Source organism: Vipera berus, assembly GCF_964194415.1.
Source record: "Vipera berus genome assembly, chromosome: Z".
NCBI classification, from domain to species: Eukaryota; Metazoa; Chordata; class Lepidosauria; order Squamata; family Viperidae; genus Vipera; species Vipera berus.
This window is the reverse complement of record NC_138205.1, coordinates 35,290,370-35,306,193: the sequence shown is the minus strand read 5'-3', so window position 1 is coordinate 35,306,193 and position 15,824 is coordinate 35,290,370. Positions and strand designations below refer to the sequence as shown.

Here is a 15,824-nt window from a genome sequence, read left to right as displayed (position 1 = left end):
CCTGAGCAGGGGTTGGACTAGAAGACCTCCAAGGTTCCTTCCAACCAGGGTGGATAATAATATATTACTCAATCTCAGAGACTTTAAGAATAGAATAATATTTAATTTATTCAAGAAAAGTTGAAATACAAAACACCAAAGCATTAAAAAGACAAAGAAAAAATACAACAAACATTTAAAAAGGGCCTTTAAAAGATCAACATAGGAACATAACATCCTCCCTAAATGAATGCTGATTAATATAATACAACAGTGTTAATTCATCCATTACAAAACAGACCGGAAGAATTTTAAACTAAACTACTAAATCTGTTTAAAAATTGTTAACCTGTCATCTATATATCAGTAACAAAAGGGTTAACAGTAAAAGCAATAGTAATAAGAATACATAGAAATATAAAAGTAATAAAGATTATCGATAATAATGAAAGAAGACAAAATTAAAATTCCATATATAATCAACTCATACAAAATTTACCATATCTTCAATCCAAAATCATCCCCCCAAAATTAAACCCAATTGGTCCTGGATCAAATAGCCATATTTCTTAATGCCATCTCTTATCAATTGCTGATTGATTAAATACAATAAAGCCAATCTGTCTTCCCAAAAAAACCCAGATGAGATTTTTTTCCCTACTTAAATGTAATAGGTTTCTCCGCTCTCTTTCAAACCCCTTAAATTTAAGGCTTAAAAAGACCCATTTATCACTTATCCACCCAAATCTCAGAGTCCTTAGATTTGTGGACTTCAATTCCCAGAATGGCTAATTAGGGAATTCTGGGAGATGGAAGTACATACCTCTGCTCTATACCAAGGGAGTGCTACTTTGGAAAGAAAGATTTCAGTTATGGGGTTGGGAGATGATACATTTTAGGTAGGAATGTAGATTAACTGAATGGCTCTTTAAACTGGATTCTGTAACTTGGGGTATTTAATGCTTCCCCCCCTCCCCCCCCCCCGCTTTTTCTTGATAGTTTGATGGTATTAGATGCAATTCAGAAGAAAAAGCAATCTTTAAAGACCCAACTAATGACTTTCAGCCCTATTGTCATGAAATTTGACAGATTTTTAAAAATCTTATTTTGATGGGGCGGGAAATCTTTTTCTAATTTATGCTAGCTGGAAATTCTGTCTCTTGGATCTGACTGCAGGATTCTTCATCACAAACTTTTGCTTAACAAGACAACTTAGGAGTGAAACTAACATTTACAAGATTAGGTTTAAATTGTAAAATCACAGCTAAGAAAGCAGTGACATGTGGTATAAAGATCACATTTGCCCTTGAGTTATTGTGACCCTGTATAATTGGATCTGTGAAGCAGAAACACAGGTGGCATTTTATATCTGAGTGGGAGATTTGTAATCAGGTCAGGTGCCTTGAATATAAGTGACTGAAAGGTTGTTTACAATTCAAAAATGAAGAAATAAAAAGATAATTAAAAGAATACTACCAAAAACTGTATGATATAGAAAAAATTTCATGGGAGAAAATGATTCAATATATGGAAAAAAATAATTTACCAAAAATTCCAGAAAACTTCAAAACTATGCTAAATGAGAATATAAAAATGATGGAACTGACAGAGGCTATAAGAAGACAAAAAAAAACAAAAAACCAACAACACCAGGACCAGATGGGCTCCCGCCAGAGTTGTACAAATGTCTACAAGATACAATAAGTGTAATGAACGTTTGTTGGAGGTTAAACTCCCAAACACATGGACAGAAGCAAAAACAAAAAAGGACTCAGACCTGACACAGATAAAAAAAATTACAGACCGATATCATTACTAAATGCGGACTATACAATCTTTACTTTAATAATAGCGGACAGACTGAAAAGATTTCTAACTGAATTTATATATCCAGGTTAAAATGGATTTCTACAGAAGAGACAAATAAAAAATAATTTAAGTGTTATAATGGATACATTGGAATATTATGAAATGCATCCAGGGAAACAACTGGCACTGGTATATCTAGATGCTCAATTTTTTTAAAATATGATTGAAACAATATATCACAAACAAACAGCAAAAGTGATTGTAAATGGAGATTATACAGAAAACTTCGATATAAGAAAAGGCACAAGACAAGAATGTCCACTATCCCCATTGTTATTTTTTAACGTCGGAAATTTTAAATAGAAATATTTGACAAGACCCAGAAATTAAAGGACTAGAAATAAAAGGTGAAACATCAATTGCAAGCATTTGCAGATGACTTGGTATTCATCCTAGAGAAACCTGTAGAGATGATTCCTAAATTATTGGAAAAGATAAAGCAGTTTGGAGAGATAGCAAGACTGATGATAAACAAAATATCTTACAGATAAACAAAAAAAAAGTCAGAGAAAACAGAATTACAAATAGTCAAAAAGGTGAAATACTTGGGAATATACCTGACAGCAAGATGTTCAATAATAAAAGACGATAACTATATAAAATTAATGAATCAAATAAAACTTGACTTGGAAAGATGGAAAAACTTGCAACTGTTGAAGCTAGGAACAATTGCTACGGTGAAAATGAACATATTACCAAAAATATTGTTTTTATTCCAAATGATACCTACAAAACTAGAGAATTTTTTTTGAAGACTTATTTTCCCTAATTTTGAAATTTATTTTGCAAGGAAAGAAAGCTAGAATTAAATTGAAAATGTTACAAGAAGCCATGGAAAATGGAAGTTTTGGCCAGAGTGGGTTTTATATTATCAAGCATCAGTATTAATGTAGGTAAAAAAATGGATAACTCTTAGAAATAAAAGGTTGTTGTATTTGGAGGGACATGACTTGCAACTCGGTTGGCATGCTTTCTTATAGTATGGGAAAAATAAAATTCATAAATATTTTCAAAACCACTATACTAGAAATGCACTATTACTAACATGGGGAAAAATAAAATGTAAAATATATTTGAAAATTCTAGGATGGCTTTCAACAATGGAAGCATTTGTACATCCAAATTTAGTTAGTTTTGAAAAAATATGGACATATAAAGATATTCTAAATTCTGAAGGAAATTTAAAATCTAAACAAGAGATGGAAAATCAGGGTATTGATTTATCATGGTGGGCATATTTACAAATGCAAGTGAGATATGATAAAGATGTTAAACTGTATGGATTTTACAAAGAACAAACCTTATTTGATCAGATATTATAAACCTCTGATGAGAAATTTATTAAGAAAATGTATAATTTTTTTTACTGAATTTGAAAATGGAAAATGAACAAGTTAAAGATACAATGGTAACATGGGCAAATTTTTTTGGATATAATATAGATTTGGAAAAATGGCAAAACTTGTGGGAAAGAAATTATAAATTGACAATGTCAACCTCTTACAAAGAAAACTTATATAAAATGTATAGATGGCACTTGCCACCAGCAAGATTAGCAAAAATGTTTAAAAATATGTCAGATAGATGTTGGAAATGTAAACACAAGTCAGGTACTTATTACCATGTATGGTGGACATGTGTTAGAGCAAAGAGATATTGGAGAAAAATACATACTTGGCTAGAAAAGATGTTGGGAAAACATGTAGATTTTAATCCTGAACTTTTTTTTTATTAGGTATAATGCCAGAAAAGCTTGATAAACAAAATATATATTTGATTTTACATGTGATAACAGCAGCAAGAATCATCTTCGCACAATATTGGAAAAATGAAGAAATACCACCAGAGGAAGAAATAATAATAAAAATACCAGACTGTGTGGAAATGGACAGACTTACTTTGAGATTGAAAGAAAAAGAAGAAACAGAATACTTTCAAACTTGGGACTTACTTATCAATGGCTGGAGAAAAGAATAAGGAATTAGGAATCCAATTTGTATTAGTGAGTGATAAACTCAGACAACACGTTTGTTGAACAAATATTTTTGAACCGTATGAAAAAATCAATAAAAACTTTTTAAAAAAAGAATATAAGGGACTGAATCCATTGTAAAGGACAATTGCAAAAGACTTTAGATTTGTAAAGGATTCATATCTATGTGTTGTTATGAATTGAAAGAAAGATTATTCTAAATTCAATTGAAGTCAGTCCTTCCCACTCCTTGAAAAGGAAAAGCAAAAAAAGTGAATCTGTGTCTAATATCATATTATTAGAAAATATAAGAATTTTAGGAGTAAATGGTCAGGCAAATGTGGCTGGGGTGGGGACCCTATGCATTTCCTTTCAAGTAAACACATGGTTGAACATAGTTGTCAGACCTTGGGGTAATAGCTTAATTCTAGCTGAGGGCATGGTGGCTTTTGATTTAGTTTCTAAGAAAACCTTACAGAAGCTTAATAGTTGTCTTCTCTTAGCAGGATGAGAAATGGCTGTGAAATGAACTTGCCTAAACCACTGTCTTCTGTAAATGAACAAGAAATAATGTCATTATCTTCACCCAACGTGACCACTGAAGAGCACCATATTGAGAACCATATTGCTGATAGCCTAGATCACAGGTATCAAATTCTCCATGTCATGTGATGTGTCGTGACATATCGTGACTTTTTTTGCATTGCTGGAGCTGGGATGAGCGCGGCCTCCGTATGATGCAACCGGCGTGCGGGCCGGCAGTTTAATACCCCTGGCTTATATGCTTTTTGATCAAAACAGAGAAGGGAAATAAGTAGGAAGATAATTTCAGATGCAAGTGAATAAGTTCTTTTATAAGTGCTGATCCAAAACAGGAATAGTTACATAAAGAGCCTATTTTTAAACACCTCGGTGCATTCATTTCTCAAATGAATAAGCAATAAAGCAGGGATATTTCAGTATGAAGAAAGACTACATTGTATGTACTTGTGTTTTGTACAATATTCTCACACAGACATAAATTGTATCAAAGTTTGCCCCAAGGAAAATGTATTTCCTTTATTTCCCATTCTCTTTGTTATCTGTTACCAAAATAAGAGATTGCTTTGTCCTAGAATGAGTCCATCTGCATTCTTTACTGCCTGGAAATTTAGCCTCTTTTGGTTAGAGTAGGGCGGGTGAGCAAATTAAAACATATTTTACAAAGTATAAGAAAGGACTGGAGCTTGGGTACCCAGTGTCTCCTGTATTATGGTGACAGAGAATTAGTACCAGCAGATCACTGCTTAGGGGGCAAGGTTCCTAGATTGTGCTAAACTATAAACCATGCTCCTAAAAAACACTGGCATCTGTTGCACCAACTTTTGGCAGATTTGCGAAAGTTAGATTATAATTACACTTAGGGTAACTACAACTGGGCTGCCAAAATCCAGACAACCATCAGAATGTAGCAATGTCTACAGAGCTTCATCTTTGCTGGCAAATATATCCATAGGAATGCAATCCATTCCATTTTTTTTTTAGCATCAGCACTGAACCTTCATGCCAATGCCATACCATCCATCCCCTGCCAAATCAGTAAGAAACATACAGCCCTCGCTATTTGTCAGTGGAGAAGCTCTGAAAAATGCAGACAGAAATGTGAGACCTGTTCACAGGAAAACACTCTATACATGCTTAATTAGACTGACATTTTCTTCCCTTTCATTGTTATAAGAATCAAACCAGCTGTATAGCCAGGGCTTTTTTTCTCATAGAACGCTCAGAACGGAGTTCCGGCACCTTTTTTGGATGAAACCTTGTAGAGTAGGCAAGGCAGGTTGTATGACATGTGTGAGTTCTGGCACCTTTTCTTTTACAAAAAAAGCACTGTATATAGCTATCATAGGATATGAGTCCCTTGCCTTCTTCCAGGAATTATTTCACACTTCAATTTCCCTGCAGTCTAGGATTTCCTGGCAGTATCTTGTTGAAATCCCAACCATGCCCAACCTGCCTTATGTTTTTGCAATCGGGTAAAATTGGTTAAGTATTACCACCTGTAGATAATTGCAATATTGACGTGTTGAGCATCTCCAGTGTGGGGTATAATTTAAGGCAGGACTTGAAATTAAGTGCAGCCATCCTTGACTATGTTTCTCTTCCTCCTCCTGTCTTCTTACATTTGTCCTACTCAGTGCAGGGTCTACTTGTTTGTACCAAACTTGCTCAGTTTGTACAGCAAAGTCATCAATACCTGATGAATACTGCAGGTGTTTTGTTTTTCAGCCAGCTTGTCATAGCCAGCCCTTGTTTTGGGCTGAGAGAAGTGACTGGCCCAAGGTCACCAAGCTGACTTTCAGCTTAAGATAGAATTAAAACTGGGTTTCTCCACTTCTAATCCAGCACCTTAACCATCATATCAAGGGGCTCTCATACTGACTCTCTCCATATAATTTTCTTAAATCTTAAAGTACAATAGTTCTTTACAGAAATCGTGACCATTTTAGACCAAATCAAGTCCAAAAACACTAGAGAATTCCTGGAAGCCTGGCATTCTCACAATTCAGCCATCAATAAGCACATAGACCAACAACATTTACACGCTGTGCAAAAGACATAATCAACAAGCCAAAAAAGGGAGCAAAAAGACCAAAATACCTCCCAAAAGCAACCAAGAGCTAGATGAGCATAGATTAACATCAAGAGGAACATCAGATCAACTGTCAAGAAGAGAACAATATCCCAATCAAAGAGCTACCAGACCAGCCAACAGTAAACAGTCCACCCACCCACCCCCCAAAACCCCCAACAAGACCATTCCCACCAATGCTTGGTGGGGCAAGTCACTAGATATATACATTGAGAGCACACCTTACTCCATACCATCTCTGATGATGTTATGGCTTGGTAATGAGATGTCTGCAAGAAAACAGCCAAGCTCAGAGAGCATCAAGGATCTCTCATTTCAACCCTGAGATACGAACATTCTCCTTTATTGGAAAAATAGCTGATTTTGTGGTTTGCGCTAATAATTCTGATGAAATAAGTCACTATTTAATTGTTTGCTTTAGGACAATTGGAACAAATTACATAGCAAGCAATTTTTGCCAGATCATAAGGCAAACTGTTACAGAGTTCAACAAAACTGCTGTTTAAAGTTTATGAAAATTGTAATTTTTACAAGTGCAAAATGCAGTTGATGGATGAATTATTAATATTGTTGGCAGCTAAAGTTCATGTGGCTTGCTAGATAAATTTGAAAGGAAATAGTCTGAAGGCTATTGCAGTAAATGTGGGAAAAGAACAACCTTGAACTGAACGTATGTAGCAAGCAAATATTTTAAAGGCATTTCTGCTGATTTAGTGGATCAGAATTACACAATCATAGGTAAATTAACGTTTGTCATTGAAATGACTCGTAGGGAATGGAATTTCAGATGTGAATATGGAATAAAAATAAAACTTGAGGTTGAATTTATAAATGCACAGGAAAATGTTCAAATCTTCTTTTCAAATATTATCCCAGGTGATACCTAAAAAGAGATATTGGGGAAATTCTGAAGAAGTTATTCTAGGTAGTGTTAAAGAGTTCTGAGTTACAGAGTGAGAGAGACAAAAACAAGAAGTAAGCTATTCTTGATTCCTTATATTTAACAATGCCGTTTCTGGAAATGAATTACAATGTAAAGTTCTTAATTAACTTTCTGTAGAATTCTTCTGAGAAGGAACAGCCAGTCCAGCACCAACCCCCTCATCTCAGAATTTTCACTCCCACATCAGGAAAAAAAACAAAACAATCTCTTCAAACTTAGACATACTGTGGTTCAAAATGAAAGATTTGCCAAAGTAGTCTTTGATGATTGGAAGCTAAAAAAATGCATTGTACCTTAGAGAAAGACAAAATCTTTTTACATGGAGATTACTGTTCAGTTTGAATTGGAGAGAAACGACTTCTGTTTCAAGAATCCTTGGTATAAACCAGAGTTTTGGTGGACTTCAACTCCCAGAATATCCCCAGCCAGTAAATCAAAGGAGATGTTAAAACAATGTAATCTTTTAACAGCTTAAAACAATGCCGTACTAGAAGGAATTAGGAAGGAAACTAAGGTCATAAAAGGTGACTTTGTAGTCAAAGTTAGGGGAATTTTAATGGGGCACCAATTGACCTATTACAGTTCCCTCTTAAGTTAGCTCTTTTTTATGTGCTGTTGATAGAAATCCGATAATCTGTTGAGTCACATTTGGAGGTGGTCCAATATAAATTATTGTCTGAATAAAAAATAATATAAGAGTTTGAAAATGTATATTAGTTGCACATTGATATCAGAATGGTGATTTGTATCTGATCCATGTAATTCTGCAGGACAAATCCAACATTTCTGCCACCTGATGCACAGTACAAGAGCCTTCTCTTCCCAGTTTATAGACTAGATCCAACAGGTTTTGTAGCTAAATTTTTACTTCAAAAATTGGAAAAAGAATAGCAGATTTCATCATACTACAGGACAGCAAACAAATTTAGTGGGATCCCATGGCACTGTCTCATTTTCTGACTATAAATGGGATTAATAAATAAAATGAAAGCATATATCTGCCTTCTTACGAGATCCTACTACCAATCTCAGTCACATAGTGACTAGGTTCATATATTGTATTAAGCCATAGTTTATTGAATAAACCCCTATTGGTTGATTTTCTATTGCATATAAATTACTGTGCTTTGGCTCACACATTTTGTTAAACACCAACAATCACATCACTTAGTGGGTTATATGAAACCTGGCTATTATTGTCTAAGACATGCTATCATTGTGTCCTACAAAAGCACTGGCCTTGGGGTACATAAAAGTGTGGGCACAATTTCACCCATTTTATCTCATTGCAAGTTTATATATTTGGAGGCCAGTATCCCCACGAACCTACTTATTTGGCAGCCTGCATTAAGATCAGTATCCCTCTTTTTTTGCTAGGAATACAAAACATAAACAAGATTGTATATATTTTGCTGTGCACAGTATGGACTAAGCGGCTGGATTTGTGGACCTCACACTTAAGCAGCTCATGTGCCAGAAAGTTTAATAATATACAGATAGCCCTTGACTTACGATCAGTTATTTAGTGATCATTTAAAGTTATACTGTACATACCTCAGGGCTACATATGACATGGATTCAAAGGTCCAACAGTCATGGGATCAAAGTTCAGGTGCTCGACAGCACGGCCCCATTTATGAATGTTTTCAGCATCTCATGGTCATATAATTATGTTTTATGACAATTTTGCTGAAAACCGGCATTTACTTTTGGTGGCAAATATATGTAGTTTGGATGTAAGATGAGGATGGAGGTTCATTTTCTGAGCTTGTGCATTGTTTTCTGAATCTTTCATTACCAGGCTAAGTAATATCTTCAGTGGAATTTAGGAAATTCTCTAAACTCTGCTGAAGGTGTTACCTAACCTGGTAATAAAACGTTTGGAAACCAACCCAGAAACTCAGAGAATGGACCTCCACCCTCATTTACTTCTGGATTTTTGTAAAACTGGACCCATAGCAAACCATTGATTCACTTAATGATCATGGTGTTTGTTTAATGATTTCCACAAAAAAAGTTATAAAATTGTATTGGTAATATGACCAACTCACTAAATGATTGTCATGACTTACAACCATTATGAACAGCTTCATTATCTAGTGTGTCATAAGTTGAAGTCTATACTCAAAATTACTAGAGGAAAAATCTCTTTTCCTTTTTTGGTGAATTGGTAAAGTTATACTGTCCACACCTATGAAGTTCAAGAGCCATACAATGGAAGTCAACAGGTTCCAGTTCATTATTCCAAGTATAGATGATTTTCTCTAATCTTCACCTGATAGATTATTTATCTAATCTTCACCTGAATGCATCCAACAAAAGGGAAGCACTTCTTCTCTGAGTAATGTCAAACACTGTCAAACAACACTTACAATTCAGAAGTTATTTTTCCCCTCATACATATTCAATCAGAATCTCTTTTTCTGTAATTTAATTCATTATTCAGTGCTCTATGTTATGTTATGTTATATCCTGTCAAGTATTTAAAAAACATGATGATAGCTCTTGTTGGTCTCGAATATAATTCATTTAATCCAGTGTTTTTCAAACTTGGCAACTCATGATGTATGGACTTCAACCCCCAGAATTCACAAATTCAGCTCCATTCTGGGAGCTGAAGTCCACATGTCCGATGGTTTGAAAATCATTGATTATATCTGATTATATCTCTTTTCCCAGCCACCTCATTGCTGTACTTTAAAGTGTTAAAGATTGCCTGAATCAGAACCCAAAACTAGTCACCGTATTCAAGGTAGAGTTGGGATATCAAATGCAGAACAAAGTGCAAGTAGAATTTTTATTTTAAAATTGTATTTCTGTATATGCTACTTAAAATTATACTTGCCTTTTGGTTTTGGTTTTTTTCCCCACAGGCATATCACATTGTTGACCCAAATCCCATATTCAATTTACAATTTATTAGTACTGCAATTTATCCATAAAATATTTGCTTCCTTGGAAAATAATTTTGCAATCATCTCTATTAAATATTATTGATCTATTTATCCCATTTCTTTTATAAAAACTACCAAATTTTATTTCTGTTTTGAAAGATATCCTATCCAGTTTTATATCAGCAGCAAATTCAGGAAAGCATTCCCTTCGTCTCTTAGGAATAAAAAATGTTTGAGAGTACAAGACCTAGGATATTTCCCCCACCCACATGATACCTTATTCCAATTCAATAAGGAACCGCTCTGAGAATAATTTTTGAGCCAGGTATGTAATCACCAACCCGCTCATACTCAAGTAGCATGCTAAGCAGAATATAATGGGCTGTTTTGTAAAGTGCTTTTCTGCAATTAAGTTAAACGACATCTCCAGCATTCCCTCAATCTAAGGATTCTATCCAAACAAAACCTTTGCTAAGGGTTCATGTGGCAAGATTTATTTATTTTTTTGGATAGGTCATGCTGACTGCTGGTAATTATCAGATTGTTTCTGAGTTTCTTAAAAATAAAGATTTGTATGAACTGCCATAGAATGTTTCCATGTGCTGACATCAGATTGACTGGCTTTATTGATATCTAAGAGGCTACCAAAGCTTACCTAGAAGAAGCAACTAAATATGTAAAATAATTCCCATTTTCTATCATGACTTAGAACAAGACTATATAAGGTGAATTGGGGTGAGTGGATGTTTGGATAATTTTCAGTGATGGTCAGTTTCAACTGCTGTTGCAAGAAAGCTGACAAGCAGGAAGGAGGGTAGGAAGAGGAAAGTAGGTGCCGGTACCAATGAGGCCTATCAGAGAAGCTGCCCAAGTGTGCCAGGAGCTGGGCAGACCTGAGAGGCAAAAACAAACATTTTCTATTTACTTTGATTAGAAGGTTAACAAGGTAGCTAAGGAGGGGTGATTGATCTGAATTTAGCAATATTGCGTATGTTCCCTGTTCTGTGCTCTACCTCTCAGTTTTGCTTTCTCGTTTGTAAGTTCCTCATAAGCTTGTGTTTAATGAAAATATCACCACTCTATTTCTTAAATTAAAAAAAGAGGAAAACAAAATAAAAAAATAGGTAAAGTTCATCCTTTTTGAAAACTTCACATGAAAATCAGGGCCCTATCCTAAAAGTTTCAGATGGCTCCCTCGTTAACTTCATTAGCAAATGTAATGAACCTGGTGCGTCATCATCAGCTTCTCTTCAGCAGAGAAATGTCCTCAAAAAAAGGGCTTATCAAAAGCATCTCCTTCACTTGGCTCTTATTTTTCGTCCCGTTCCCCATCAGAAAAGAAATTGGGGTTTTCTGGCAAAGTAACCCTGATTTTCTTCTTTTCTTTGAAGCGTCCAGAATTGGAAACTTTGACATGTTTCCCTTTGGTGCTTTTGTCCACAATTTTCTCTAGCCGGGCATTGAATTCCTGCTCATTGTGGCTTCCGCTGCTCCCATCTGCTGGTATGCCCTCTTGTAGATTCTCATCATTGGACACTCCGTAAATATCTGGACTTTCATACAATACCTTTGGAGTTGATTTTTTCTTTCGGAGGAAGGTTAACTTCCACCAGCTATAATTATTTTCTGCCATGGAGCCAACAGGAAGGATCAGTCACCCTTGGGAAAGGGGGAAAAAAGTACAGATCTGTTATGATCTTGTGACTTGGCTGGTTTCCCCCTCCTCCTCCAAAAAAGGTAAGACCATATTTAGAATTCGGAGCTTCATATTCCTCATGTACACATAATAAACATCTCACCCCAAATCCCTATTTCCCTTCCAAAAATAAATTATGCAAGTTAGATGGACAACATAAGAAACTATGAACTTTCTTGATCTGTGCCTTAGAGAAGAAAATGTGTAATGCAGATGATCAGGACAAAATCAAATTCCATGTACGTGGGGAAAATTTCAGATTTTTTTTTGATGTTTAAGATGCAGATGTTGAAGCTTCAGTTTGAAGGGAGAGACTGAAACTTAGAATAGTTTCTTTACCAGGGCCACCTGCAAGAATGGCAACTCCTGGGCAAGTTTAAAAGTCAGCTTTAAAGACAACTTTATGAAGTCCACAACCACCATAGGGCTTACATATACTCTTTGCAGTGAGTACCTAAAATGATGAGATGCTGCCTAAAAGATTACTTGGTTTGCATGTTCCTGTTTCCCCCCCAAAAATGTTAGAGAAACTAAATACTGTATTTAAACTTTCCCTTTAAAACATGGAACACCTTATCTTTTTTTTCCTTTATTTCCAAGTTTTGTTTATTCCCCACTGATGGTGGCAGACACAGTATACATATTATTAAAGTATCAATGTTAAGGCAGGAAAATATTTGATGAAGCTCATCTTATTTGTATACGTCTTAGCTCAGTCAATTCATCTCTGCCTAAATTCATCCATCTGTTCACGAACTTATTGTTATCATTTTGAAAATTTTAAATGCGCTATATAAATGCTGCATTGTAGGTAGAGCAAAGCTCATTGTGATGCTTAGGCACTTGCGAATGTGCTTCTCAGATTCCTGTTCTTGGATCCATACATTTTGCTAAGCCACATTTATTTTTGGTTTGAGATCAATCAACAGTGTTCCCAAGAACCACATTGATTGAATTCATGCATTATCCTAAGCTAAATAACTCAAGCCAATTGTAATGGGGAAAAAGGAATAACCTTGAGGAATAAGAACAGCCACAATCAAAACAACAGTCAGATAAAAGAAGTCTGACTCTGGGCCAGAATTGAGAAACCATCTCCAACAAGATTCTTCCTAGTTCTCAGATTCAGACATGCAATATTCTGTTTCTATAACCTAATAAAAATGCATGACTTTGGTTTCCTAATCTGGTGTACCTTGAAGTGCTAATACCAGTGTTTCTTATGGGTCCTCTTAAATGATCTATATGGGCCAGCCTTGGATAAGAGGAAAAGATAATAGAAGAAAAGGCTATAGTTATATCTTCTTGCTGAACAGAAAAAAATGTCCATAAAGAACTACAAGAATTTTTATTCTTTCCATCTAAGTGGCAGCTTGAAAAATTAAGTAGATTTACGAGATTAGCATTTGGATGGGAGACCACCAAGATACTTAAAGGCTAGACTGTGGAATATTGAAAAAATCCTTTAAAAAGAAATAGGAAAGAAAACTGCATGGGATGCTTATTAAATCAGCAGGAGAACTCAACTTGGAGAGTCCATACCTTTAAATTATTATTATGTATTGATTATTATTTTTCAGCTTCTGCTCATCTCAGGTGTAACTTCTTGTTTCAGATCAAGAGCAATGGCAGGAGCTATATGTAAGTGAATTTATTTATTCTAAATTAAATCATCACTGTTTCCTGTGTATGATCGAAGGATGCTATAGCTTGAGATACCATGATAATAGTTTACAAATAGACAACACCTCCTTGAAAGACAGACTGAACTCAATCCTCTATCTGAAGGCCTGTCTATTCCCTGTGAGCCACGCAAAAAGGATGAAAGGCAGTCTTCCTCTCATTCACTGTGTCCATAGATTTCTGTGGGAGCTGTTAAAATCCAACCTTATTCTCCATCTCAGAGGTGGAACCAGAAAGAGATATTAGAAACATAGATGAATGGTAACCTCTAGTCCAGGGGTAGGCAACCTCGGCTCTTTTATGACTTTATGACTTTTATGAATTCCTGGCTCAGGAATTCTGGGAGTTGAAGTCCATGAGTCATAAAAGAGCCGAGGTTGCCTACCCCTGCTCTAGTCTAACACCTTAACTATTATACCACACAGTACCGGCATTCTCCAACCAAGTATCCTCTAGATGCGTTGGATTATTTTTAAGCTTGGTCACTAGGTTAGATTCAAATATGCTGTTATCAATCTTCAACTTCTCCAAAACCATGTTTAAACTTTATTTTAAGACATTTAATGTTTCTCTAAAGCACATAATCTATATTTTCTTTCTTTTGGACTTATGTTCTCTTTGTCCATCAACCTAGTATCGCCTCCCAATATATTAGACTTTAATGCTAGCTCAGAATTATGGGAGTTATTCCAACACAGGTTGGGGAAAGGAAGGAAGGTGGGGTCCATAACCCATCTTTCATTGGGAATCATAAATGACTAGATAAATTATCTACAATGTCCTCACACCAAATATTAACTACTTCCAGAGTGGAGATAACAGCTGAGAAGGCTCTCTTCTGAAACTTTGCCAGAGTTCTTTGATTAGGAGGGGGGCTGCAACATATCTTCCTTGCCTGACTGAGTGGAACAAAGTTGGGTCTGTAGGTAGCCTTGCTCTATGCAATGTAGGGCTTTATAGGTCATAAACAACATATTGAATTGAACCCGGAAGCAAACTGGCACCCAATACAATTCATGGAATAGAGGTGTTTGATGTGTCCTTCTCTGGGCACCCAATATAGCATTTTGCATTTGATTTCATCCATCCTTGAGAGGAATCTAATAGATTGGGAGCAAGGCAGTTTAAGAGAAACTGAAGTATTTTGCACAGATGTATCTTTTCATTTTCTCCTTCCTTTTCTCTATATAAAAAAAGAGAGCAGGAAGGATTCATTTGCCAGAAAAAAATTTTTTAATGGAATGCCATGATAATATTCAACTCTAATCCAATGTTTTACATGGATAACAGAAAGAGGGTTTTTAAAACTCACAGATTAATGGACACCCTTGAAATAGGTAGTGAAGTAAATAAATGTATCAAGATGTACTTAGCACAGAATTGAGCCAACTAATGTTCTTCACGTTTTGGGCTACAGTTCTTACAATCCCTTGTAATTTGTTATTTTGGTTGGAAGTGAATGAGAACTGATTTGCCTGACCTCTGAGCTAAAGAATCAGACCCTCTTTCTCTGTTAAGTGTATTTTTAGCAGTAACTCAAGTTTGCAAAAGTGAAATATGCAAAACAGATAGCTACTCAGTGGGTCATCTGAGATGTTTTTGTTTCCCTATTTTATTTGAAAGCCAAATAAAGTTGTTCCTTCTTCATTTTATGTTTACAACAATCTGTAAAAGATTATAATAAGAAATTGTATCTCGGTCTGAGATCATCCAGAGATTAGGAGTAATCATGGATGAAAACATGTGTTTGCCCCATCTAGATTCAAAACTCTGCCCACTGAAGTTCTACTCATTTTATCTTTATATCTGCTGGTAGTGATCAATTAAACATTTGTGAAGGCTACAAAACACAAGTGTTCCCAGGTGTGGAGTTTCCTTCCCCCCTTCTCTTAAAAGTGCCATTAACAACATACCTGCTTCGTCTGATGTCTGATTTGTCCGTCACTGAACAGTATCTTCAACTCTTGTGGGCAAAGGCCAATATGGAGAAGACGTGAGGTAGAATGAGACACTGAGCTGGACGTTGAGTTACTTTTGTGCAAAACGGCAGAGTTGGCTTTGGCAACCAGTAAAAATGTGATTCTCACATCTCAGGTGTGTGGAGGTGCCACATACCTATTTGTGCTTCACTTCTCTCTCCCTCCCTCTGTATGTCA

General features: G+C 35.5%; 1 protein-coding gene across 1 annotated transcript; it reads right to left on the bottom strand.

Annotated features, from left to right (window-relative positions):
- Positions 1 to 7,785: 7,785 nt before the first annotated feature.
- PRR15L (proline rich 15 like) lies at positions 7,786 to 15,799 on the bottom strand. The gene is made up of 2 exons (XM_081343142.1): positions 15,582 to 15,799; positions 7,786 to 11,948 (listed from the first exon to the last, which is right to left on the bottom strand). The coding sequence occupies exon 2, from the start codon at positions 11,920 to 11,922 to the stop codon at positions 11,599 to 11,601; it is 324 nt and encodes a 107-aa protein (XP_081199268.1). The 5' UTR covers positions 11,923 to 11,948; positions 15,582 to 15,799; the 3' UTR covers positions 7,786 to 11,598.
- Positions 15,800 to 15,824: the final 25 nt, after the last annotated feature.